Genomic DNA, 23,465 nt, shown 5'->3' with positions numbered 1-23,465 from the left:
AAAACATGGTCATGATTGGTGTCAATGGAAAGCAGTGGCGGATCCAGGGGGTTCAAGGGGTTCGGACGAACCCCCCTCTGTGAAGAAACGTAACAAAATACTGTTGGTTCCTGGCTTACAAAACGCATTACCAACCGTTTCTCGCGCATCGTCTGTTTGTTGAAAATGTTTAAATGTTGATTGTTTAGATTTTTCTGCTTGAACCCTTTACTCTTATAAAATTCAACCAATTTTGAGTGATAAAGAATAAAGAATGATTTGATTTTATTTGAATCGGAGACCTAGAGATCCCCACGTTTTAGCGCGCCCAGGCTACCACCAGTTTAGGCAATTGAGATAAGCTGCTCTGCTACCTGGTTATAAATCTATAAGGTACCATTCCAATATTTAATAATAGGCTCTATTACAGTAACAGTATTAAAATTCAGAGACGGACAAAAATTTACTTTCGCCATAATATATTGTACAGCAAGCCTACGACTTCTGGATCACTTTTTCTTCAGGTCATCTAATAGGCTTGAAAATATCAATATAGAGACGTTTGAGTACAAAATTCATTGATTGTTTTTAATAAAGTGTTACTTTAATACCAAAAAATATGTTGCTCTGAATCTGAATCCAATCTGAATAAAATGACCCGATCGTCCTTTAAGGTCCAATTGATGATGTTGCAGGCGTTTATCATCCAAATATCTGAATTATTAGTAGGCCTTTAATGTATACATTATTTTAATCGATTTCAACATGCTGTGTATAATATTTAATAATAGGCCTACTATGATGGATAACCATGTATTTTATTCTTTATTCACTGACATGTTTAAAGTCGGAGGCGGACTTTAAGGTGGGTAGTTATGCAGCCGTCCGGGGCTCATACATTTTTATAAAAATTAAAAGAAAATATTTTGTCAAAAGCGGTTGTATTATTAGATTGCTCGGTAGTAGTAAGTAGGGGCCCATCACCTTTCAGGGACTCATTTGGACATGGAGGAATTAAGCGTTTCCCTAGAAAGCACACAGGCATTACATAACTGGTCAAACCTCCGTAGTGGGGCATCCAGGGGCATAGTTTAAAGAACCCCTTCTAATAAATCTGCCAAATATTGTGCTTGTGGGATTTTGGTCTATTTGGTTTTTTCGGAAGTTATAGAAAATGTTACGTATTGTTAAGGCGTTGTAGGAGAGTGCTGAGTATCAGTGTTACTGTAAGTAAAAGTATCTAACCCTCTCCAGGGCCCATTTGGACTCGGACTTCGCCCAGAAAGCACATGCGTTACTTAAGGCTTGGTAGTAATGTGTTAGGTAATAGTAGGAGTGCACCCCCCTCCCGCGCCATCCGAGAACTCACGAGTTACGCAAATGGGTCATGTTTATTTTAATATATGATATGCCATAATTGGACCTTATGGGACAATACATGAAACACTACATCGTTTCTGATATATAAGCTGCAATACATTATTCAGCATCGGAAGAGATTTCCAACGATACCAAACACGACTACTTTTTGGTGAGTTTATATACTTATTCTTATTTTATACACATTTTAAGTATATTTTGCGGATATTTTAAAACAAATAAACACCTACTTTTTAATTATGTTCCATTCTGGCATGAGTGACAGTAGTTTTTATATGTCTGGTTTGTTGCCTGTATAGAAATTATGATTTTAGACACCAACATCATATCTGTAGCTTATTTAGTTCCAATTATATGCACATTTTAGATAAATTTGGCGGCCATTTNTACCAGGTGAAAAATCAAGTGTCAACAGGGCTTAGGGTGACCAGGACGGATTAATTAGGATATCTGGCTATATTGACTGCTTCTAACATTCCACTCCCCCTAACTTGATTTCTAGGCCTCTTTTTTTTATTTTTTTCCTAGTTTATGTACCTTAATTTTTCGTTTGCCCTTTTAAGCGTGCACATACGCGTGAGTTAAAATTTATACATGCTTAAAACCGTATATATTTTTAATCAGTTATAGCTCCTTGGATGAAAGGTGACCCCCAATTTTTATTACATATTCTGAAAGCATGTGGGTTGTAGATATGATTTTATAGATCATTATGGCTGATCGGATATTGTGACGTCATCATATTGCCATCTGAATTAAAAAAACAGAATTTTTTATATATGGTAAATATTATGAATGATAATAAGTTACCCACCAACAGGCGTTTGTCAATGAGAGTTGATACATATATCTCATGAGTGAACATTTCGTGACATTACCATGCGCACGTGCCTCATGGCGTGTGCATACGCATAAGTAAATCTTTCAAAATGCTTCAAATTCTTTAAAAAAAATGAATTAGCTTTAGTATACTTTGAGCCATTTTCAGCATTTTAAAATTGTTCAGTCTGCACCGCGCACACTTCCTCGAGGGTCAAAGTGTGACGGATCACCTAACTCGTCCTCAGTGACGAGTTCAAACCTAGTTTTTATTGGGCCTTTTAATCCAATAAATGAATTTGATATGAATCAAGTTTAATACTTTTCTCATCCACTTGGTATGGGCATGTCAACAACCTGTGCCCACTCTGCCTCGCCACTTGCATTTCATGATAAATATATATTTTTATTTAAAAACATATCACTTTCAGGTTGTACTGAATATACGAACTAGATTATGTTTAGATCATGTCTGTCTGTGTAGGTTATTGTTTGTCATTAGTGCGTGCTAATAGTTATTGATTGATATTGTTATAAGAGCTAAGTATTTGTTTAATTTCTTAACAATTTTGCTGGCAAGCCCTTTTGTTGCCTATATTTGTAAAATGTGTTAACATATGCAAATTGATTGTTCATTCATCAAACCATAATTATAATGACCATGACTTGCAAAAAATGTTCTCTGGCAATAATATACTTATTAAAATTTAGAAAATACAACTTACATAATCAGTGAATGTTTATTTGATTTTACATTTTTCCTAGTTGCTCTTTTTCTGATTTCATATACAGTAGTTACCCAGCTAACAATATTACGTTATAAGAATGTTATAACGTTTGGTGATAAAAACATTATTTTGTAGAACCATATGTACGTACTTATGTCTTAATTTTACAATGCCACAACATTTGAAAGTTCTTACAACGTTGTGTGAACGTTGTGTTCTGACATACCTAAGCACAAGAACGTTTTGTGTTTGCTGGGTAATTAGTAACTTAGTTATTTTCTCTATTGGTTAATCATATTTTCCAAGTTACCGTACTATTAAAACTGTAGATTTGTGTTTGCGAATAACCAACTATACGTATTATTGAATTCTTTAATGTGTTGTTCAAATTTTTTTAAATCTCACAACAACTGAACCATTCCGTCTGGAAGATTCAGGGAAAAAAAATATTGATTTCTCCATAAGGATCAAATACAATTTTCAAGGCATCGCACTGATCAAAACAAATAAGTTTTAGCAGAATTATCGATGGTTTTTATTTTTGGAAAATTAATGGAATACCAGCTGCCAAAGGGTATTGCAAAAAAGAAAAAGGAGGGAAAAAAAAGACATTAATTGTAATATTATTTAAATGTTGATTGATTATGGAAAAATTTTTCTTGTTCTTTTTCAAATAAAAGCCTTTATAACTTACATAATACAAATTAACAATTTTAATTATGATAGTTCTTTGGGTATAAGACCATCTTGGGTGTTAAAGCCCACACCCTACTTTATGCCCAATTTTTAGCATACCAGCCTTTCCTTGTGCTAAAGCCCAGTGTAGGTTTGAATGAGTAGCATAGCTGACTTTTACATAATAGCTATCGGTTGATTTCAGGTGGTACTGGGGAGGGACAACTTGATTTCATGCTACATATCAGACATCCATTTGTACTGTAGAGTCATTAACGAAGAAAGTAGGGGTGGTGCCAGGATTTTCCCAAGGGTTGGTCTGATGTTCCCGACAAAATAAAGTGGGCGTAGTTGGGTGTCGCTCAAAATCTCTTAGAAGTGTTTCATTGGGCAAAGCCCCCGAAAAATGTGGAAATTAGCAGTTATTTTCAAGGGGTTATTTAGTCGATTTCAAATCTATATGTAGAAAATACATACCGTTTTACATTTTCGCCCCAACGAATCATGGTTTTTCTCCCCAGTTCCTGACAACAAAGATAGCACTGCCCTCGCTCAGGCTCAACTATAATAGTTCTCCAAAGAATGCAAATTTCCTGTTACTTTTCAAATTCTCTATCGTTCTCTATATATAGAAAATTAAGTGAATGATTATCTATTATGAATTATGAGGAAATATGTTTTTGAACGGCAGATGGCAGCTTAATATTCATCCGCGTTACCGGATGTCAAAAATTTCATCTGCTATTAAAATGAACTCTTTTCATATACCTCCATGGTTTGATAGTCGTTGCTTGCCAGCCGTCTTCAGCTGAACTAAAACTGGACTTGATTTAGTTGTAGTTAGAACTTAGACTATGTTGTTTATGAGTACAAATTTAAGTTTATGTTGCAACTAGGACTAAATGAAGTTCTAGTTCGTAGTTCAACTAAAGTTCGTTTTAATAATACGGTACGGAACTACAGTACGGTATTTATGTTTTTCAAACTTGTTTAGCTTGACATGACAGAATATCTTTTAACTTACCTTGCATCACAATTCTAGTTTTGAGTCCCATAATTTATGCTTGGTTTCAGGTGATGTACAGTAATCTGTGTTATTGGCTTATTTTAAAATGTACTTTTGTATTTGTTTTTTCTTAGGGATATATTGGAGTATTTTGAAAACAGTTACAGCCTCAATGAAAGCATATTCACATCCCTCAAAGGTAAGAAATGGCTTCAGTATGTATTTTTCATCAGAACTATGGCCAGGGCCCCCATCGGGAAAAGCTTGCCTCCCCCTCCCCGGCCCCCACTACTGTCAAAGAGGAAAACTCAATTCGTAGAAGGGAGATAAAAATTTTAATTATATATATTTTTACATATTAGTAGACTCTGAAATCAATAAAATATGCCTTTCAAACCCCTAAATTGTCATAGTTTTGCCCCTGGACAACATTTGAGATACAGTACTGTATATTGAGCAACTTCCAACTGCGCTCAACTGTGCTCTCTTCTGGGACTTACCAGAAAACACAGAATGCTCTTATAACGTTCGTTACAAAATAACGTTGTGAAAGTACTTGGTTCTCAAAACAACGTTTTTAACACCAAACTGTAACATTATTATAATTCTATAACATAATATTGTTAGCTGTGTTTGGCAACTCCCCCGTCCTGGATCCACTGCTAATTTCATTTTTGTAAACATCTCAATGTTTTTGTACTCTGGTATTCTTAAGGTAGAATAAATTATTCTTGTTGAAACATCTGCAGAAATTTTAAACCTTATTTAAATATATTTACATTTGGTAGTAAGAATCACATATCATTTTCATTTTTCTGATCATAAATGTTGGGTATTTTTTTTTCCTACAGAGGAACGTGTGTTAAATGTATGTCCTGATAGACTCCGTCTCCCCCTTGTTTTTTACTTGGCACACACCGCAACAGTTTACGTGAACAAACTGATGCTGGCTGGTCTCATCAAGGTAAGCTACTAAAAGTGGCAGCATTTTGGTTGTGGCTTGGACTCCTAACTTTAAGCTCGTGGGTTTGAAACTCTCGTATTGTTCAAGTTTTTTGTTTCTTTGGCAAGGGACTTTATCTGCGTTTGTCTCTCTCCTACCCAGGAGTATAAATGGGAACCTGGTTGTGGCATTTGTACTATTTTCGTGCGCTGGTACAAGTGCATGGTAAATTACTCAGGGAGCACAAAAGGTTTACACTTTGTGTGGGTTAGCTGTTGTATGTTATCCAGTGACCTTGGGTATTAACTCCCAGTTCCTCTGATCATTGATTTTAGCATTATATAAATCTTCGTCATTAATTTATTTCCCCATGATATATACATTTTTGATATGTTATGCAACTGATTTTTGTAAGACACATGACAACATATTCAAATTGGTTTTTTTTTCAAAGCCTGGCTACAAGATTAATATGTAAATTTTCACCATATCAATATTCGTTTCTGAGAATAACTTGATAAGAAATTTTTTTTCTTGGATTCAGTATTAATTATCTATAGTAGTATTAATCTGCAATATTTGTTGATTAAGGTTTGGAATACTGTATTAAATAATGTAAATTTTTTGGTTTCAATTCAGTGTTTCAATTTCAGTTATTTTCAATCACATATGACAATCACCTAACAAGACTGAAATGCTTAAGGATGTACACTATTTTAAAATGTATTAAAAAAAAGTACAAATACTTTCATATAAATTAATGTCTGAATAATAACATTGAAAATGCAGGGGCCCCAATTCTAGCGCAAGTCGCAGAAGTCTCCTGGATATCTAGACATACTCCCAAATTGTCTATCCGGTGTACTGCCGAATCACCACCACTGGAAATAAGTCTTTTTCAGACTTTTGTGGGTTGTCCTTGGTGTCATCAATCAATCCATCCATCCATAAAATTTTATTGCATTTAATTTAATTTTTTTTTTAAATTATGATTTCCAATTACATTTGTTCACAAGTTCTAAGCACAGACAGACTCTAGTAACTTGCTCAGTGAAAATATATAACTTTTTAACCTATTAACCTTCAACCTATTAACCTTCAACCTATTAACCTTTATCCATGGAGACTTATTAGGGAGCTTTTGATTTGTGCGATGACGCGATGCTAGAATGGAATAACTCATGCGTGACCCTCCTACCTGGCGTCCTACGTTCTCTGCATACGTAGATTTGGCCAAGTTGCGTTCCAGAATCTACTCGACAAGGTGACATTAACGTTCTCGCATGCGCAGATGACTTTTAGTGACGTCATTACGTTCAACGTCCTATCGTCGTCGTGCAATTATCAAAGGCTCCCTATTGACTCTCAGAGGCATAGTAATCACATGTTTACATAAATTGTAAGCCTATACTTTATATATAGGCTTTTGTTTTCGTATATATGAATCCCAACTCTTATAATTGCAGGAGAGAGTGGACATGGAATTTGAGACTTTATTTGAAACTGGAGTAGATGAGATGTCTTGGGATGACACGGTAAGTTTGTAATAATGTATAAATTGAAACACGATTATTTGTTTGTTAATATTCAAACTTCAGTACTTCACAAAATTAAGTGCTTCCAAGGAATGTTTATTTAATGGCAGTCAGTCTGTTGTCCTCGGCAACCATGGTGATTGATACCAGCCTCTACACATCTTTCAACCTGAATACTTTGTCGTTCATTTGCTGTGATACAACAAAGTACAATGCTTCTAAAATCCTCATTGTATATTATGATTTTGTTGTAATTATTTATTTTTCATTGTGTACTTATTTTAATCTATTTAAACCCCAGTCCCAAAATGCTGCACTTGGGCTAGCTCTCTGAAATTGGCATGTTTGGACAAGGGGTCAGTGGGTTGCGATTCATGTCTGAATTAGCAAATGAGTCCAACAGTTTGTGCAACACTAGTCTAAATTATATTGCTCATTCAGAATGCTAGCATAGAAAGGTAGATATTATGAAATGCTTTCTGAACAACGCATCTGCAACAGTTTTTTTTTTTTAATAAGATGAAATCAATTTATGAAGCTGTCACTTTACACCGAAATTCAACGAACAAGTTGACATGCACTTAATTATTGATATAAATACTAATATCTGAAGTCAACATTCAAATGTATCGTCAACAGCTAAAAGCAATTGGAACGGATACTTAGGTTACGGTAGATAACCATCTGTGCTATAAGATGTGTAAGATGTAAGATTATAATTAAAGTCTTGGATGCGCTGCAATTTCCGTTGTGAACCTACTCCAAATGAATTAACTTGCAGCTACCTTGCTTAAAATGAGAATCAATTTTTTTTTATTACGTGCAGGCATTACCTAGCAACCTTTATTATTTTAATATTACTTCATAAATATTATTGACAAAATCATGAATAGCATATCAAAGGTTTTCTCCTTTCGGTGTTCAACAAAAAAAAAATTGTTTGTGGTAGCCTTCCAAGGTGGTGATGTCATACAGTAATTTATTTCTGTTTTGCATTCAACATTTCCAATAACAATGTAAACTTTTAACAGAAATTAATAAACTGGAACTTAGTGTAGAAGCGTGTAGCACAGCGTACAGTATAAGGTGTTGGGCTGTCATATCGGAAGGTTGGGGTTCAAGACCGATGCTTGTCACAGTGTGTCCGCACTTTATCTACATTTGCCTCCCTTCTTCAAGGAGTACAAGTGGGTGCCTGGTGGGAGGTCAATGATTCTGATTGAAATTAATAGTACTAATTATATGCGTAGCGGAGAAGGTTGCACGTTATGCGTGATTGATTCTGTATCCAATGGCCAGGGAAAAAAAGCACCTTATGTAGTTTTCTGGATATGTGCTCTATATAAATCCCAGTATTAAATAAATAAAAAAATGGTCTGCAGCATTTAGGACCTAATTGATTCAAAGCAGATGTTAGTTTACAAGCTACAGTATATATAACATTGTAAGTTGTTAATATTATTGATTTTTTAAAATTTGATTTAATTTATTATGTTTAATTATCTATTTTTCTATTTATCTTAAATTTTTTATTGCTGTGTTATGGAGTGAGTTTCTAATATATGTAATTTTAAAAAATAAATGTTAAATTAACTGGTTCATACCTGTCTTGCATATAATTGCTGTATTATTAACAGGAAAGTAAGAACTAAATGGATCTAATTTTCTACTACAGTACTTACATTTTTATATAATTATTTTTTTATATAGGAGAACTACAGGATGGGTGGAAGTTTTAAGTGGCCATCGTTAAAGGCTGTTGCGTCTTACAGGTTAAAAGTTCGCAATCTTATCCGCAAAGTCATCGAGGAAACTCCATTAGAGCTTCCTATCACTATGGATAGTCCATGGGTAAGGAAATAACCAGACTATTGTAATAAAAGTTTTTGGAGGTCTCCCTCCAAATAAGGACCACTTTGGGACCAGAGTCTCTATTGTCTTTACTTTAAAGATAAAACATTTGTTAATTAGGGACCAAAGAAAAGTGGTCATTAACTGGAGGTGGTCTTTAATTAGAAGGGAGAATGCTGTATTTATTTCTGAAGATAATGACTTTTTAGTGGACGATTTTCGAGCCCAGTGGCCGAGCGGTTAAGGCAGGGGCGCCGCTAGCTACAGCAAACATCAGCACTGGTTCCAGCAGCTCCTCGCCTATGGTTCAGTTGGTAGAACCAAGTCTTTTCAGTTGGTTAAAATGGAGGTCCAGTGTATACTTCTGGCTCCTGTGCACTTTAAGGAACCCATTGCATCTTTCGGAAGAGTAGGGGGTTACCCAGATGTTATGGTTCATTTCAGCTGCCTGTCGTTGTGGAATGATGTGAATATGTAGCTATGAAGCGCCTCTTTACGGCTGCTAGGTAGTCACGGACCACACCCATACGCAATTCAGCACAATGACGCTGCAAGTTATAGGTTTCTCCTACCTTTATCTTTACAATTTCATGCCCTTATAACAGCCAAGTTTAAAATATTAGTGTAAACTTTCAACTGTGGAATAAGTCTCGTGGGCCGCCCTGGACTAGACTAGGGGAGACGAGTTTTGGAGGAGTACAGGCATGGACAAGCTGCGTCTTGTGGCCACGTAGAGCAGGAATAAATCCTTTTACATTCAGCTTTACATGGTGTCTGGATTCTCATTGTATCTCTCGAGCATTGTAGAGTGTTACATTAGTTTCCAGTTTTTTTTCTGTTGTGGATTGCTAAAACAGGCTCAAAAAAGAAAATGTTTCGTTCTTCAGAGACAGCAGAGATATTAATGCATGTACTGTACTTTTGCTAATCTTAAAAATTTTTTTTTTCCCTATTTTTCATAGTGGGCAGTGTTGATGGGCATTGATCATGAGAGAATTCACATAGAGACATCGTCTGTCCTTATACGTCAGCTACCGATAGAAATGATTTGTGTCCCACAAGATTGGAAAAACGCTCCAAGAAAACATAGTAAATTTACATGATTGTTTGGATTAGTAGGAGTAGTTTGGCGGTGTCATGAATTCCTAATTGACGTATTTCCGTATTACTAGGAATCCCTCTTTGACATATAAAATACAAACACAGCTTTCAAATAAACCTTCATTCTGTATAAACTCCAACAAGAATCCGGTTTCAAATTAACACAACAACATTCACGTAAACATGTGTGCCTCTCGAAAGATAAAAATGTCAGCTTATATAACGCTAGCTGTACAACTCCAGAGCATTCTATATTTCCTAATTTCCTCATTGGTCACATTACATCATAATTAACCAATAGGCAATTGCTTTTAGTACTTCAACATCTAGAACCGTCCACATGGTCTTTTATGTTCCTATAATTACCAATGTTGAATTACACTGTTTGTTTGGCAAACAAATACATTTCTAGAATGTTCTATGCAATAAATATGTTACAGTAAGGAGAGGACTGGTAATTTATTACAGGCGGTTAAGATGCTTCCATTGCCTCAATTCCTGTCATGGATTTTTTATCATGACCAAGCACTCCTTAAGCATAATAATATAGAAAATATATGTGTTTATCTTATCTTATGATGGGATTGCCCCTTTGAAAAGTGAATAATTTCACTGTTTGGTATATCCTAATTAGGCCTAATGCCCAAAGCTGAATAATTATAAATGATTACTTGATTTAAATTTTTGGATCGTCAAAACACACAAACTTCAGCAGTGGTTATACAATGCATTATGAGTGTGTTTTAATAAATTAAAGAAAAAATATATTAATCAGAAAACATAAAATTGAGTGGTACAAATAATTTAAATATTAGATTTATTTATTGGTATCTAGAGGGATATATATAGGCAGTTTGGCACAGCGGTTGAGGTTTGGGCTTTCAATCGTAAAGTCGGGGTTTCAAGTGTCCGCTGTGCAGATTCACTTGTGTCCTTGGGCAAGGCACTTTAGCTACATTGCTTCAGTCCACCCAGCTGTATCAATGGGTACCAGCATACTGCTGGGGATGGACTAACCTGCGACAGACTAGTGTCCCGTCCGGGGTGGGTGGGGGAGTACAACTCTCATCCGCTTCACACTACAGAAACTGGGGATAAGCTCCAGCCCATATGAGCCCCAGTGGCTCAGAAAGGATTTAGTTAGTAGTTAGTAGTTAGAGGGATATCCCAATGATACTTTTAATTATCTGAACCATATATTTTCTTTATTTTTCAGAAAATGGAGCTGGAAAAAATGCCTTTATTTGCACCAAAGCAACTGATGTTACATATGGTAAGCCTGTGGATTTCCCTTCTTACGGCTGGTATAACGAGTACCCTCAAACAACTGCTAAGTAAGTATGCTCATTATATATTTCATTATCCTTATCTAAACAAATTTATAAGAGCAGCCAGTATAAAGTTCAACATCAGTGTAACTAAACCCATCAGAATGGCGACACTAGGTTAAAACTCGGAAAGCAAAGGGCAAACGAATCTTAAGCAGATAGTGTCATATATTAGTTTAACAATAAATAAGCAGATATTGTCATATATTAGTTTAACAATAAATATGCAGATAGTCAGATATTGTCATATATTAGTTTAACAATAAATATGCAGATAGTGTCATATATTAGTTTAACAATAAATAAGCAGATATTGTCATATATTAGTTTAACAACAAATCAGCAGATAGTGTCATGTAATAGTTCAACAATAAATAATGAAGTAGATAATTTCTGTGTCATAATTTAATATTGCTAAAATCAAGATGACAACTCTTCAAATAAGATATTGAATTGATAAATAAAAAAAATAACATCAAGTATTAAACTGATATCAATGTTATAGCACACATACTTTTAATATTTTCCACCTGCTGAGAGAGCAAAGGGCAAATGATGCCTAAACAGATAATGTAATGTATTAATTTAACAATAAATAATGAATTAGATCATTTTTTTTCATAATTTATAAGATGTAAAACCTGAAAACCCTTAAAAAAAAAAAGAAAACAAAAAAAAGAACTGTCAAAATAAAAAAAAATCATAAGTTACAGTACACATTAAATTCAACATGGTAAACATTAATATTAATATATATATATATATTTTTAGCAAATTCTAAACGTTCATATTTTCTCATTTTTATGTTCCCTACTTTTCAATTTTTCTTTCAAGTACTTGTTACCTCTTCATCCATTGGTTTGTAAATAAAAATGTATGTTTGTTTTTTTTAAATTTTAATTATTTTCCACACATAAAATTTTAAAATATCATAGGGTTACAGATGAAATTAAAATAATTACTTCTGATACTTATAATAATATTTAATAATAAATTCAAATACTATAATAAGTAAATTTATGAAATAAAATGGTGATACGTAAGAATAAAACTATACTATTAATATAAAATATAAACTGTAAATAATGATAATATGCAATACCAAATGGATAAATAATAGGTATCAATACTAAAATATTGTTTTAACTGGTAAGTATAACAGATAGTTAATGTTGAATATGATATTGCATTGAATTACATATTTTGGTTAATTTTCCCATTATATACTTCATTATATTTACCTTTTGATTATATTTTAATGTTTTAATCATCTTTTGATTCCATTCCTGCTTTTGCTTTTAATGTAAAGCACAAAGAGGTTTATAGCATTCTGTGCTATATAAAAATAAATTTATTAATTTTTATTATTGTTATTATTATTATTATTATTATTTTATAGGGTACCGGCATTCAAAGCCACCAAGTATCTTATTACCAATCAAGAGTTTTTGGAGTTTGTTGAAGACGGTGGCTACGAAAAGAAGGAATTGTGGTCCAATGAAGGTTGGACATGGAGGTGTTTTCGAGATGCTAAACATCCAACGTTTTGGGTGTGCTCATGTGGTAGGATTTTTTTTTAAACTTTTAGAATATGGTTTTGATATGATACGATATATATACTCTTCATCATAAAAATATGCTTTCATTTGAGATATGTTTTTGCATTCTAACCTCTAACCCGGGTAATTATGGTAATTAGGGCTTGGGGTGCATTCTCCCCCCTCCCATCTCCAACCCCAATCCCGATGGAAAATGTTTCAAGCAAAAAAAATAAATCCTGCTTAAGTACATACAAATCAACTCATATACCTAATTTTGTGATCTACCACCTCTTTACTTAATCGTCGAAACCCCTAGTTCATCTTTTAATTTATATTTTGCTCAATTCCGAATTTTTATTTCTAACATAAAGCACATTTAGGATTTTAGCAAAATGCGCTCAATCACAATCAAACTACTATTAAATAACACAAATCAGTACAATTACAATTTTTTAATGGTCACCTTAACAAACTTTACTGTTTATTTTAAATTTGTAGATTTGTTTGTTCAAGCTGTTATATTTAACATAAATTGTTTAATCAGAACAATTAGGATTTTTTAATGGTCACCTGTATCTTTAACAAACTTTACTGTTTATTTTAAATTTGCAAATTTGTTTGTTCGAAGCTGTTATATTTAACATGTTCAGGCCCGTAGCCAGGTTCTTCCAAGGGTGGGGGGGTTTCTGGTCATGAGGTCCACAGTCAATGCTGCGGTGAGATCGGCGAAACCCCCAAAGCAAGAGCATATTTGTGCTTTATGGGTCTAAGTAATGCTATAAAAGCAGATATGTTTTCAAATGTCTGTGTCTGGGTGGGTCTGCAGTGCATTAGTTGGGTTGGAGGACTTATTTGGGAAATTTAAAGAATGGGTTTCACCAGAAAAGAGGGGGGTTTGCTAGAAAATGGGGATTCTCCCGAACCATAAACCCCCCTCCCCTGGATACTGGCCTGATATTTGTTCTTGTTTTGATTCCATATATTTTTATGTCATTAAATCTTTACATTTTATATTCTAAGGTTGCAAGTCTGGCTGTGGCAGCATCCTTTCTGGATACTCCCACTGCAAGCCTGCAGACATTTCAAATGGTCAAGAAAATGGAAATATGAATGGTCAAGTAAATGGACACACAAATGGAGTGAATGTTAATGGAAATGGCCACATCCTAAACAACAATGGATATGGGTAATTTATTACTTATTTATTTTATTTGTAACTTGAATGGCTACAAGATATTTCAGTTTGGACGGGGAGAAGTCTGAAGAGTTGTGGTGGAGGATTGGGTGGAGGGGTGTTAATATCAAAGTGCCCTAATGATTTTGCAGACTGTGGGAGTGGCCTGAACTAAATCTGAATAAGAATATTTCATTCTAATATCCATGATCAATAAAGGTCCCTCCAAAAATGAACAAGGCCATTTTATTCAACGTTTCGCTTTATATTATATGTGTTTACATCAGGAATAATATACAGTCTCTGTATTGTATTTTATTCCTGATGATGCTATAATAAAAGCGAAACGTTGAATAAATAGGGCTTGTAAATTTTTTGAGTGACCATTATTCTATTTGTTCTTAGTGCACATCTTAATAATGGTATAATCTTGTGCATTCTAAATATTTGAAGAATTGGGTCAATGCAATGATAGATTAAACAGACGGAGATATTTCTCTCATTATATCCTTTATTCATCTTTAAAATATAAAATGATACAAGGATAAAATATAAAAACAATATACAATTCCAAAAATAAATAAATAAGGCTCTAGGTTACAGTTTAAAAGACATTAAACTATACAAGAGAGAAAAGCAAAAATTAAAATAAAAAAAACCAAAAAAAAACCAAAAAAACAACAAGCTGTCAACAACTAGACCCAGGCCCAGAGTTAAAAATTCAGTAAAAGGGATCGACAGGTGTCAGTCACCTTATCTCCCAGGCAGGGCTGTATTTGGAATTCCAGATAATATAACTGGATATAAGGGCCGATTCACTAGCTAGGTTCACATTCAGAATTTAACGTGATCTAGTGGATCATGATCAAGCCAGTCATTTTATGTGAACCAACCAGAATCAAATAACGTGCTCAGCTTAATCACCTTATTGTGATCTAGTGGAGCATGAATGCTACATACCCTGTCTCTTATACACATCTAGATGTGTATAAGAGACATGCATTAGCATAAATAGATCATGATGATGGTTTCTATATGAACGGTTTTCTCTAACATGCTAAAGTTATCATGATGAATAGATCATGATAAGTTTATCACGATAGCTTATGTGAACGTACCTATTGAGCTTTCTGAGTACATCCTGTTTTGGGTTTTGCTGATAGGAATGCAAATAATGATAAAAACCGGGTCACCAAACTTTGCCTTGGATTCAACCAATTCCTATATACCTGATATAATTCTATCCTGATAAAGCATTCTATTTATAGCTGATACTCCAGAAGTATTATTGATTGTGACAATAAAGTGTCTTATCTTGCTTTGTTCGAGTGTCTATATAGAAGGATTCTTATATGTATTGCTTTATTGATTAATATGGTAGATATCGGACGATGACCGAGGTGATTGACTTGCCTGGCGATTGGCCGGTAGATGTTAATTACCATGAGGCTAAAGCCTATTGTGCTTGGAAAGGGCCTGAATACCGCCTACCCAGTGAAGCGGAACACAAAGTGATGCAAGGAAACCAGGTTGGTGTGTTTTTGTGAACTCTTCCAGGGCTTTTGTAAGCTGGTTTTGGCTGGGGGAGGGAGAGGGGGAGAGGGGAAAGGGTGGTATGAAAAATGAGAATGCGGAATTAATCTCCATTCCAATGACAACTTTAATGGTCATTTTAATATTTTAACATATTTAGTGGAACTAATTTTTTTGGGAGGGGGGGGGCATGAAGTTCTCCCCCTCCCCCACTCAGCCTAATCCTGTGCCTTCAACATTTTGTAAATATGGTCAGTTCTTCTAAAGAATTAAAATATAGCACAACCCCTCCTTTGGGACACACCTATTTAAAGAGTGGACACCTTTCAGCAACAAAACAAGGAAAAGTATATTTTTTAACACTACGGCCAACCCCTATTCAATAGACACCTCCTGTTAAGTAGACACCTTTTTGATAATTTATTTGCAAAATAAGATCTTACCCATGGCAGAAAGTGGGACAGTAAAAACTTAAGTAGATATATGCTGTGGTATAGCTAGGTGAGAATGGGCCCCAGTGCAGGGCTAATTTAATAACAGGCCCTTTTATGTGAAGCATCAACCGAGGACCGTGGCCTGAGTTATGGCTATTGGGGTGGAACAATGACTTTTAACTGTTAAGTTTTTGTTTGAATACCAAGGCATTCAGGGTTTGATTCAATGGCTTTGTAATAATGCAAAGATCACAGGGGCCATGATGAGCTATAAAATACTAGCATTATAGATTTCATAATTTCAGAAAAATTGGACTTGCTAGCAATCACTGAAACATGGTTGACATATGGCTGATTTACAGAACTCACTACCAGATTTCAACATACATCATCTCCCTCGTATAAATTCAAGAGGAGGTGGTGTTTGTATTATATTGAAGAAAGCGTTTGATGTAACAAAAGAAAAAGGTCCAGCATTCGCTTCCTTCGAACACATGGACATCCATTTCATCTTGTAGCAAATCAATCAGACTTTTCCTCATTTACAGGCCTCCACCTTCTAGGAAAGACAAACTGAAGACTAAACTTTTCTTTGACGAATTTTCTAACCTGATAGAGTTGCTTCCAACAGTCTCCACTAGTAATCTTATAACTGGTGATTTTAATTTTCACGTCGATGTGAATGATAACCGTGATGCAAGTACCTTTCGCGAGTTGCTCTCATCTGCTGATCTTATCCAAGCAGTTGATAGTCCAACACACAGGTGCGGTCACATCCTTGATCTTGTGATCACGCGCAGCAATGAAAATGTTGTCTCTGATGTGTTGGTGGACTATAGTTTACCATCTGATCACGCTGCTGTTGTTTTCAAAATTGCACTGTTGAACCTAACTCCACAAAGATTAAAGTCAACACGCGGAAGTTGCACAATAATAATGTAGCAGATTTTAAGAAAGATATACAACGTTCAGTGCTTGTTACAGAAGCCTGCACTGACCTTGATGATTATATAGAACTATATAGTGAAACTATGAGAAAATTCCTCGATAAACATGCTCCGGAAGTTTTACGGACTGTTACACTTAGACCACGCGCACTCCATGGTACTCAGATCAGCTACGAAATGCTAAAAGCGTAAAGCGTTGCAGTGAACGTAGGTGGAAAAAGTCGGTGCTTGAGGTCGATCGGCAAATTTTTCGTGATGACTGTAAAAAGTATCGTAGTTTGCTCAATAAAGCTAAAACAGACCATTATAAAGCTGAATTCCATAAATGTGACTCCAGGCCGGCAGCTCTTTCAGAAGGTTGCCACTATGTCAAATGGTTCATCACGCACTTTCAGACCATGTGGGTAAAGACAGTGACATTGCAGATAAGTTTGCCACTTTTTTCAAAGACAAAATCAATCAAATCCGTGAGTATTTGGATGAAACTATACCCCCAACTATGGCTGTTGACATTTGTGATTCTTGTGAAAGCAGTTTCTGCAATTTTCTACCACTCTCTGAAGATGAAGTGGAACAAATCATTCTTGGTATGCCAACAACATCGTGCATTCTGGATCCAATACCCACGACTCTGCTTAAAGATTGCATTGATGTCATATGACCGATTCTCACAAAAATTATCAACCGCTCCCTTCAAAGAGGTTATGTTCCCGGGGCTCTTAAATCTGCAATCATCTTACCAATCCCTAAGAAAACCAATGTTGATCCTGAGGATTTGAAAAATTATCGCCCTATCTCAAATTTACCTTTCATGGCTAAGGTGCTCGAGCATGCCTTTTCATCACAACTACTGACGTACCTTGATAACAACAATCTCCATAGCAGCCTTCAGTCGGCCTACCGACGACACCATAGCGTAGAGACGGCTCTCATTCGTTTGCAAAACAACATTCTTCTGGCGGTTGATGATAACACAAGGAGGCCATTTTGGTACTTTTGGAATTTTCGACACGGTGGACCATCATCTTTTGCTTAGACGTCTACGTGATAGATACGGATTATCCGGCAGAGTTCTTGATTTGATGTCGTCCTACTTAACAAAGCGTGAACAGTCTGTCGTCATTGGTGGGACTATGTCCCAGAAGAATACATTGACTTTTGGCTTACCTCAGGGATTCGTCATTGGACCAATTTATATTCTGGTCCCATTCAAGACATATTGAATGCGCACGGAATCAGTGGAATGATATATGCCGACGATAAGCAGGTATATATGATTTTTGATCCTACAAAACGCACCGAAGCTGTTGTGGCAGTGGAAAAGTGCGTTGCGGACATCTGATCGTGGGCTATATCAAACAAACTTAAGATAAACGATGAAAAAACTGAGGTTTTGCATGTAACATCTCGTTATAAGAGGCAGCAATGTACATCTTGTACTATTACAATTGGACTTGCCGATATAATTCCTGCACAGGGAGCCAGAAATCTTGGTGTCTTTATTGATCAGAATCTGACCATGTCCACTCATGTGAATAACGTTTGTAGGTCAACCGTTCACTTGATCAGAACTATTGGCCGTATACGTAAGTTTTTAGATAAGGATACAACAGAGCGTCTTGTCCACGCGTTCATATCATCTAAACTTGATTGCTGCAACAGACTCCTTTTCAGACTTCCTGGCACACATTTAAGTAAACTCCAACGTGTGCAGAACACTGCCGCTCGATTAATTGTTGGTGCCCGAAAGTACGCTCATATTACACCAATTCTAAATGAGCTCCATTGGCTTCCCATCAAGAAGCGGATTCTTTTCAAAATTCTTCTGATGGTGTATAAATCACTTTCCGGTACTGGCCCATCTTATATAGATGAAATGTTTAAACCGTATATACCGTCACGCACCTTAAGATTCAGCTCTAGTGGACTGCTTTAAATCCCGCAAGCCGCTCGTGCTACTAAATCTACGTATGGTGACAGAGCATTTTCCATTGCCACACCCAAGGATTGGAATGATCTTCCCAAATTTTTGAGGAAGGTGATGTCAGTTGAATGTTTTAAGTCTGGTTTAAAAACTTATCTTTTTAAATTGTAAATTCAAATATCTTGCAGATGATGATTATATTTTTGTAATAATCAATGTTAATTATCGGATTATAATGCAATTGATTGATCTTTTATTATGCTTAAATTTGAATAATTGTAATTTTTTATATTGTTAATATTAATAATTGTATTTTCTATATTGTCCTATTGCCTTCCCTTTTACTATATTTTTGTAATAATATATTTTTGTAATACTGTATTCTTATTGTAAATAGAGTAAATTAATTGAATTATTGTTGTCAATTGAAATTATTCCATTTGGCGTTTTTGGTGTTTTGAATGATAATATTGTAAATATTTTTCTTGAATTTGTATTGTACACTGTTGTGGTTTAAATTTGATGATTGTATGCGCTCTGGGGCCGGCTTGCTGGCGTAGAGCGCTTTATAAATGTCACTTATTATTATTATTATTATTATTAGCTATTATTCTGGCTTGTGTAGGACATCGAATAGAGGTTGACATTGTTACTGTCACTAAAACCCACTAATTGTTTGAATACCAGAGTTCTGAATTAATCTAATGAAAATTGGTGGCACATGAAATTAAACAATTGCTGTAGCGGATCTATCCAGGGATTCGAAATTCGAAATCGACTTAAATTTGAATATAATTTTCTTTTTACCCCTTTTTTTTAAATAATTTTTGAAAAAAATCAGAATGCTCAGGCCGTCTGGGGCTCTCCTTGAATCCGCCACTGAAATGAAATAACACAGTATCGATAATTACTCCTCTAAAATCCTAAATATATTGGGGGACCCGCTGGCTGACTTTTACTTTTTCTTAAAAAATATTATGTTGGAAATTATTTTTAATTATCATTTTTAGGCCTATTTATATGAATGGGCCCTTAATAGCCCTGGGCCCCAGTGCTTTGCACTGGCTACAGTGCGCAGGCCTACGCCACTGGATATGTGGCAGTTTTGGTACAAGCTAGGTTAAAAATTGATATTCCTATAGTTAATGGTATTGGCACAACTACAACATAATACTAAATTTTGTATGAAACAACCAAATACATATTGACAAAAGGTGACATCCCAAGGCTCAGGGGACACCCTATTATGAGGACACCCTATTAAGGGGACACCGACACCTTTTTGGTAAAGAATTTCTTAACACTAACCAACCCTATTTAGGGAACACACACACCCTTTTCTGGCCTGTAGATGTCTCCTTCAGGGTTTACTGTATAACAAGAAACTATAAAACTTGGGGATTTTTGGGGTTTTTTCAGGTTGATCCCGATGTTGGTGTCTCGTGTGATCCTTTATTTTGTGATGGATTCAAAGAGAAATTCAACTCCAATATGGTTTTCAACTCTTCCAGTGTAAGGTTTATTTTAGTATATTTATATAAGTTTAATAAACATATCTATAAAAAAAGAAACATTATTATGCTTTTAAATTGATTTTATTACAAAAACATTGCTGATACAGTAAGCTTTACATATTATGACAAATAGTTAAATTATTATTTTCAGGGTTTCTAGAATTAACGCCGCAGCGCTTATTCAAGGGCGGTGCCTTGCGAAAAAAATTAATGTTTGGTGATGCGCTTACTCGAGATTGCTGCTTTAAAAAAAATTTTTTTTTTATTGAAATCACTTGTAGGTAAGGTACTGGCTACTTAATTATTAATATATTTTTATGCCATGAAATGTTTGCTTCAGGGCTGAAACATAACCTCAGCCACAACAATGCAAGTTGGGGTGTCTAAGCATGGCCGGCCGAGTTTGGTCAGCGTGTGGTTTGAACTCCTGACCACAAGTTCAATATTCCAGAATTGAAACCACTGTGGCAAACCGCTTTCACCTTATTTGAGCATTTAGGCTACAGTCTAGATTCATAAATTTATTTTAATAATGAAATGACAGGAAAAGAGCTGGCACCAGAGGGGGCTGTTCACACAATGCCAATCAAAAAGTTCTTAAAAATGTTTAAAGAAAATATTAATAAAAATACTGAATTACTTTACGAAAGATTTGATATTAATTTTATTTGGTTTTGCTTCGCAGCCTGTGAATATGTTCCCAGCAAATGAGGCTGGTTTTCATGATATGTATGGCAATGTGTGGGAGTGGTCGGAAGATCATTTTAACGGATTTCCCAACAGTGATACGCATCCATTATATGATGACTTCGCCACACCAACCTATGATGGATTTCATAATGTCATAATGGTAATACCATTTTCATTATTGGTTAGGCGAGACTTCCTTTATACCTTGTTTCTCAAAGTTGTTCTTTTAAAGATCGTCAGAGGAGGGCGGAAAAAAATGAAAAATAAAATGTTGTTTTCTTATTTAGCAAATAGTTTTGCAAAAAAAACAAACATCCAGACGGAGGAGCAAATAAAAATAACATTTTAATGGTGAATGTAAACAGTGTATGAGATGTTTAAGTGCTATAATTTCAATAATCAGGAAGAAATGTGCTATCTTATTTTTGGAGATTTCAAGGCAGAGGTTGAAATTTCAATTTTTTTGTAGCAGTTGGGTGCACTAATTGGCCAAAAATACAATTTTATTTTTATTCATCATTATGGATGGGTGGTGGGTTTGCCTATAACAAGGTATAAAAAAAGTCTTACCTTATACACGATATAAAATAGTTATAAGAATTATTAAGGTTAATTTTTATTAAATTGTTTTGACAATTTGAAATGTAACAACACCCTGTGTGGCCGTTCCCTGGCAAAACAACTTAACTTGAAATTTTCACTTTTAATTTAGAAAAAAATAGAGTTAAAGTTTGTATGTTTGTAATTTCGCAATAAACTGTCGTAGCCTTTTGAAATTTTGCAGGATTGTATATCTATAGACATTGTGATTATATTTAAAATTTTAGTTACAACCATTTGTCTATTGCAAAGTTATTAGCGATAATTACAGATATGTTGTTTTTAAGTGCAACAAATTTTTTTTTATTTATCACGTTTGGGTAATCATATGCATTACTTGGCCCGTTCATACATCGCTGTTTAAGATTATGGATATAAAAACACCAATAACCATTTCATTTTACCTTACCAAACTCCATAGGCTCAAGACCATTTTTTGAATACCATTTCGTGGCAAAACAACGTATCTTCATCTCAGATACGTTGTTTTGCCCCGTAATCTTGTAGTTACTGTATGTTGTTTTTCCACGGAAAATCACTAGATTTTAAGTTTGGTGCTCAAAGATAGGTGGTATCTTCAAAATGACTCATTATTGAGACCTAAAGTTTCACAGGTAATTCAGACGTGTTCAATACACTCCCAAATGATATTATCTCAAATCAACAAAAATGTCAGTTACTTTGTTTTGCCTTGGGACAGCCATGTAATCATTTGCCTGTGGATCTTGGTTATAAATTATTAGTTTTAAAATTAAAATCTTAAAAAAATATGTTACTTATTTTTAAATTAAATATACTATTTATGGATTTTTTTTTTCTTCCAAGTATGTTTAAGATATGTTTTTTATAGTTGTCATTAAGCTAATAAATTTAAGCTAAAGAGTGAAAAGTAACCTTCCATACCACTCACAAGTATTAGTTTCATTAGGGTAGTGTTTCGTTTTTTAAGCCAACCATATATTTTGTGTGTTTGTGGTTTGTTGGGTTTGGCAATACTACCTTTTTATTTTATTGGCATTATCATGTAATAGGATTGTATACATTTGACCTTAATATACAAACCGTAGTTTGTTAGTACTTATTTTTATTTTTTTTTTATTTATTAAGGTATAGCAAAATATTACAAAAGGCAGAACAGGTCTGAAATTATTGCATTACAAAAAACAGATAACCAAATAGAAACTTACACTAAGCTGAAAACACACCAAAATCACACACAATATCAAAAATATACAACTAGATAAAAAATAGACTAAATAAAAGATTAACTAAATACGAAAAGTAAAATTGACATTAAAAATATAAAAACAATAAAACATTAGAATAACATAAAAAAATACATTAAAAAACAAAAATAGCCTATATTGTATATACAAATTTACTAAGAATGAATTACTGCACTTTAAGAAGATATTTAAGAAATTAGCTAAATATAAATTGTAAAATTTACAAAAAATATAAAAACAATAACTCATTAAAATAACATCAAAAAATATAAAAATAGTCAATACGTTGTGCATCTTATTGCGAATTAATTAGTTGAACAATGAAAGGAATAGCTGAGCGTTTATATCTATCAGTATTGCACTTTGGCACTTCAAGGGTCCTGGCATTAGATCTAAGGCTGTCTCTTATACACATCTAGATGTGTATAAGAGACAGCCAGTGGCGTATCTAGAAGTCTTGAAATGGGGGGGGGGGGGGGGGCGCGAGGGGGAGGGGGGGGGGGGGGGGGGGGGGGACTCGAGAATCAGTTGAGGGGT

The 23,465-nt window shown here is 34.7% G+C and overlaps 1 protein-coding gene across 3 annotated transcripts in view; it reads left to right on the top strand.

The window, feature by feature from the left end:
* Positions 1 to 23,465, top strand: part of LOC117100170 (ergothioneine biosynthesis protein 1-like) — a 46,716-nt gene that overhangs the window by 9,733 nt on the left and 13,518 nt on the right. For 2 of the 3 annotated variants that reach the window (XR_004444093.1, XM_033239743.1), the window contains exons 3-13: positions 4,722 to 4,786; positions 5,439 to 5,551; positions 6,997 to 7,065; positions 8,776 to 8,916; positions 9,879 to 10,005; positions 11,234 to 11,351; positions 12,745 to 12,908; positions 13,907 to 14,072; positions 15,442 to 15,589; positions 20,318 to 20,410; positions 21,098 to 21,262. Coding sequence is in view for 2 of the 3 variants with exons in the window: in XM_033239743.1 (XP_033095634.1) it covers positions 4,722 to 4,786; positions 5,439 to 5,551; positions 6,997 to 7,065; positions 8,776 to 8,916; positions 9,879 to 10,005; positions 11,234 to 11,351; positions 12,745 to 12,908; positions 13,907 to 14,072; positions 15,442 to 15,589; positions 20,318 to 20,410; positions 21,098 to 21,262 (1,369 nt within the window). In the remaining variant the exon portion in view is untranslated. The remainder of the gene's footprint in view (positions 1 to 4,721; positions 4,787 to 5,438; positions 5,552 to 6,996; positions 7,066 to 8,775; positions 8,917 to 9,878; positions 10,006 to 11,233; positions 11,352 to 12,744; positions 12,909 to 13,906; positions 14,073 to 15,441; positions 15,590 to 20,317; positions 20,411 to 21,097; positions 21,263 to 23,465) is intronic. The other variant, XM_033239744.1, reaches the window with a different exon arrangement.

This window comes from Anneissia japonica, unplaced genomic scaffold (genome assembly GCF_011630105.1).
Source record: "Anneissia japonica isolate Jap-2015-1 unplaced genomic scaffold, ASM1163010v1 scaffold324_len738069_cov173, whole genome shotgun sequence".
Taxonomy (NCBI): domain Eukaryota; kingdom Metazoa; phylum Echinodermata; class Crinoidea; order Comatulida; family Comatulidae; genus Anneissia; species Anneissia japonica.
Note: the sequence above shows the minus strand (reverse complement) of the source record. Positions and strands in the feature narration are given on the sequence as shown.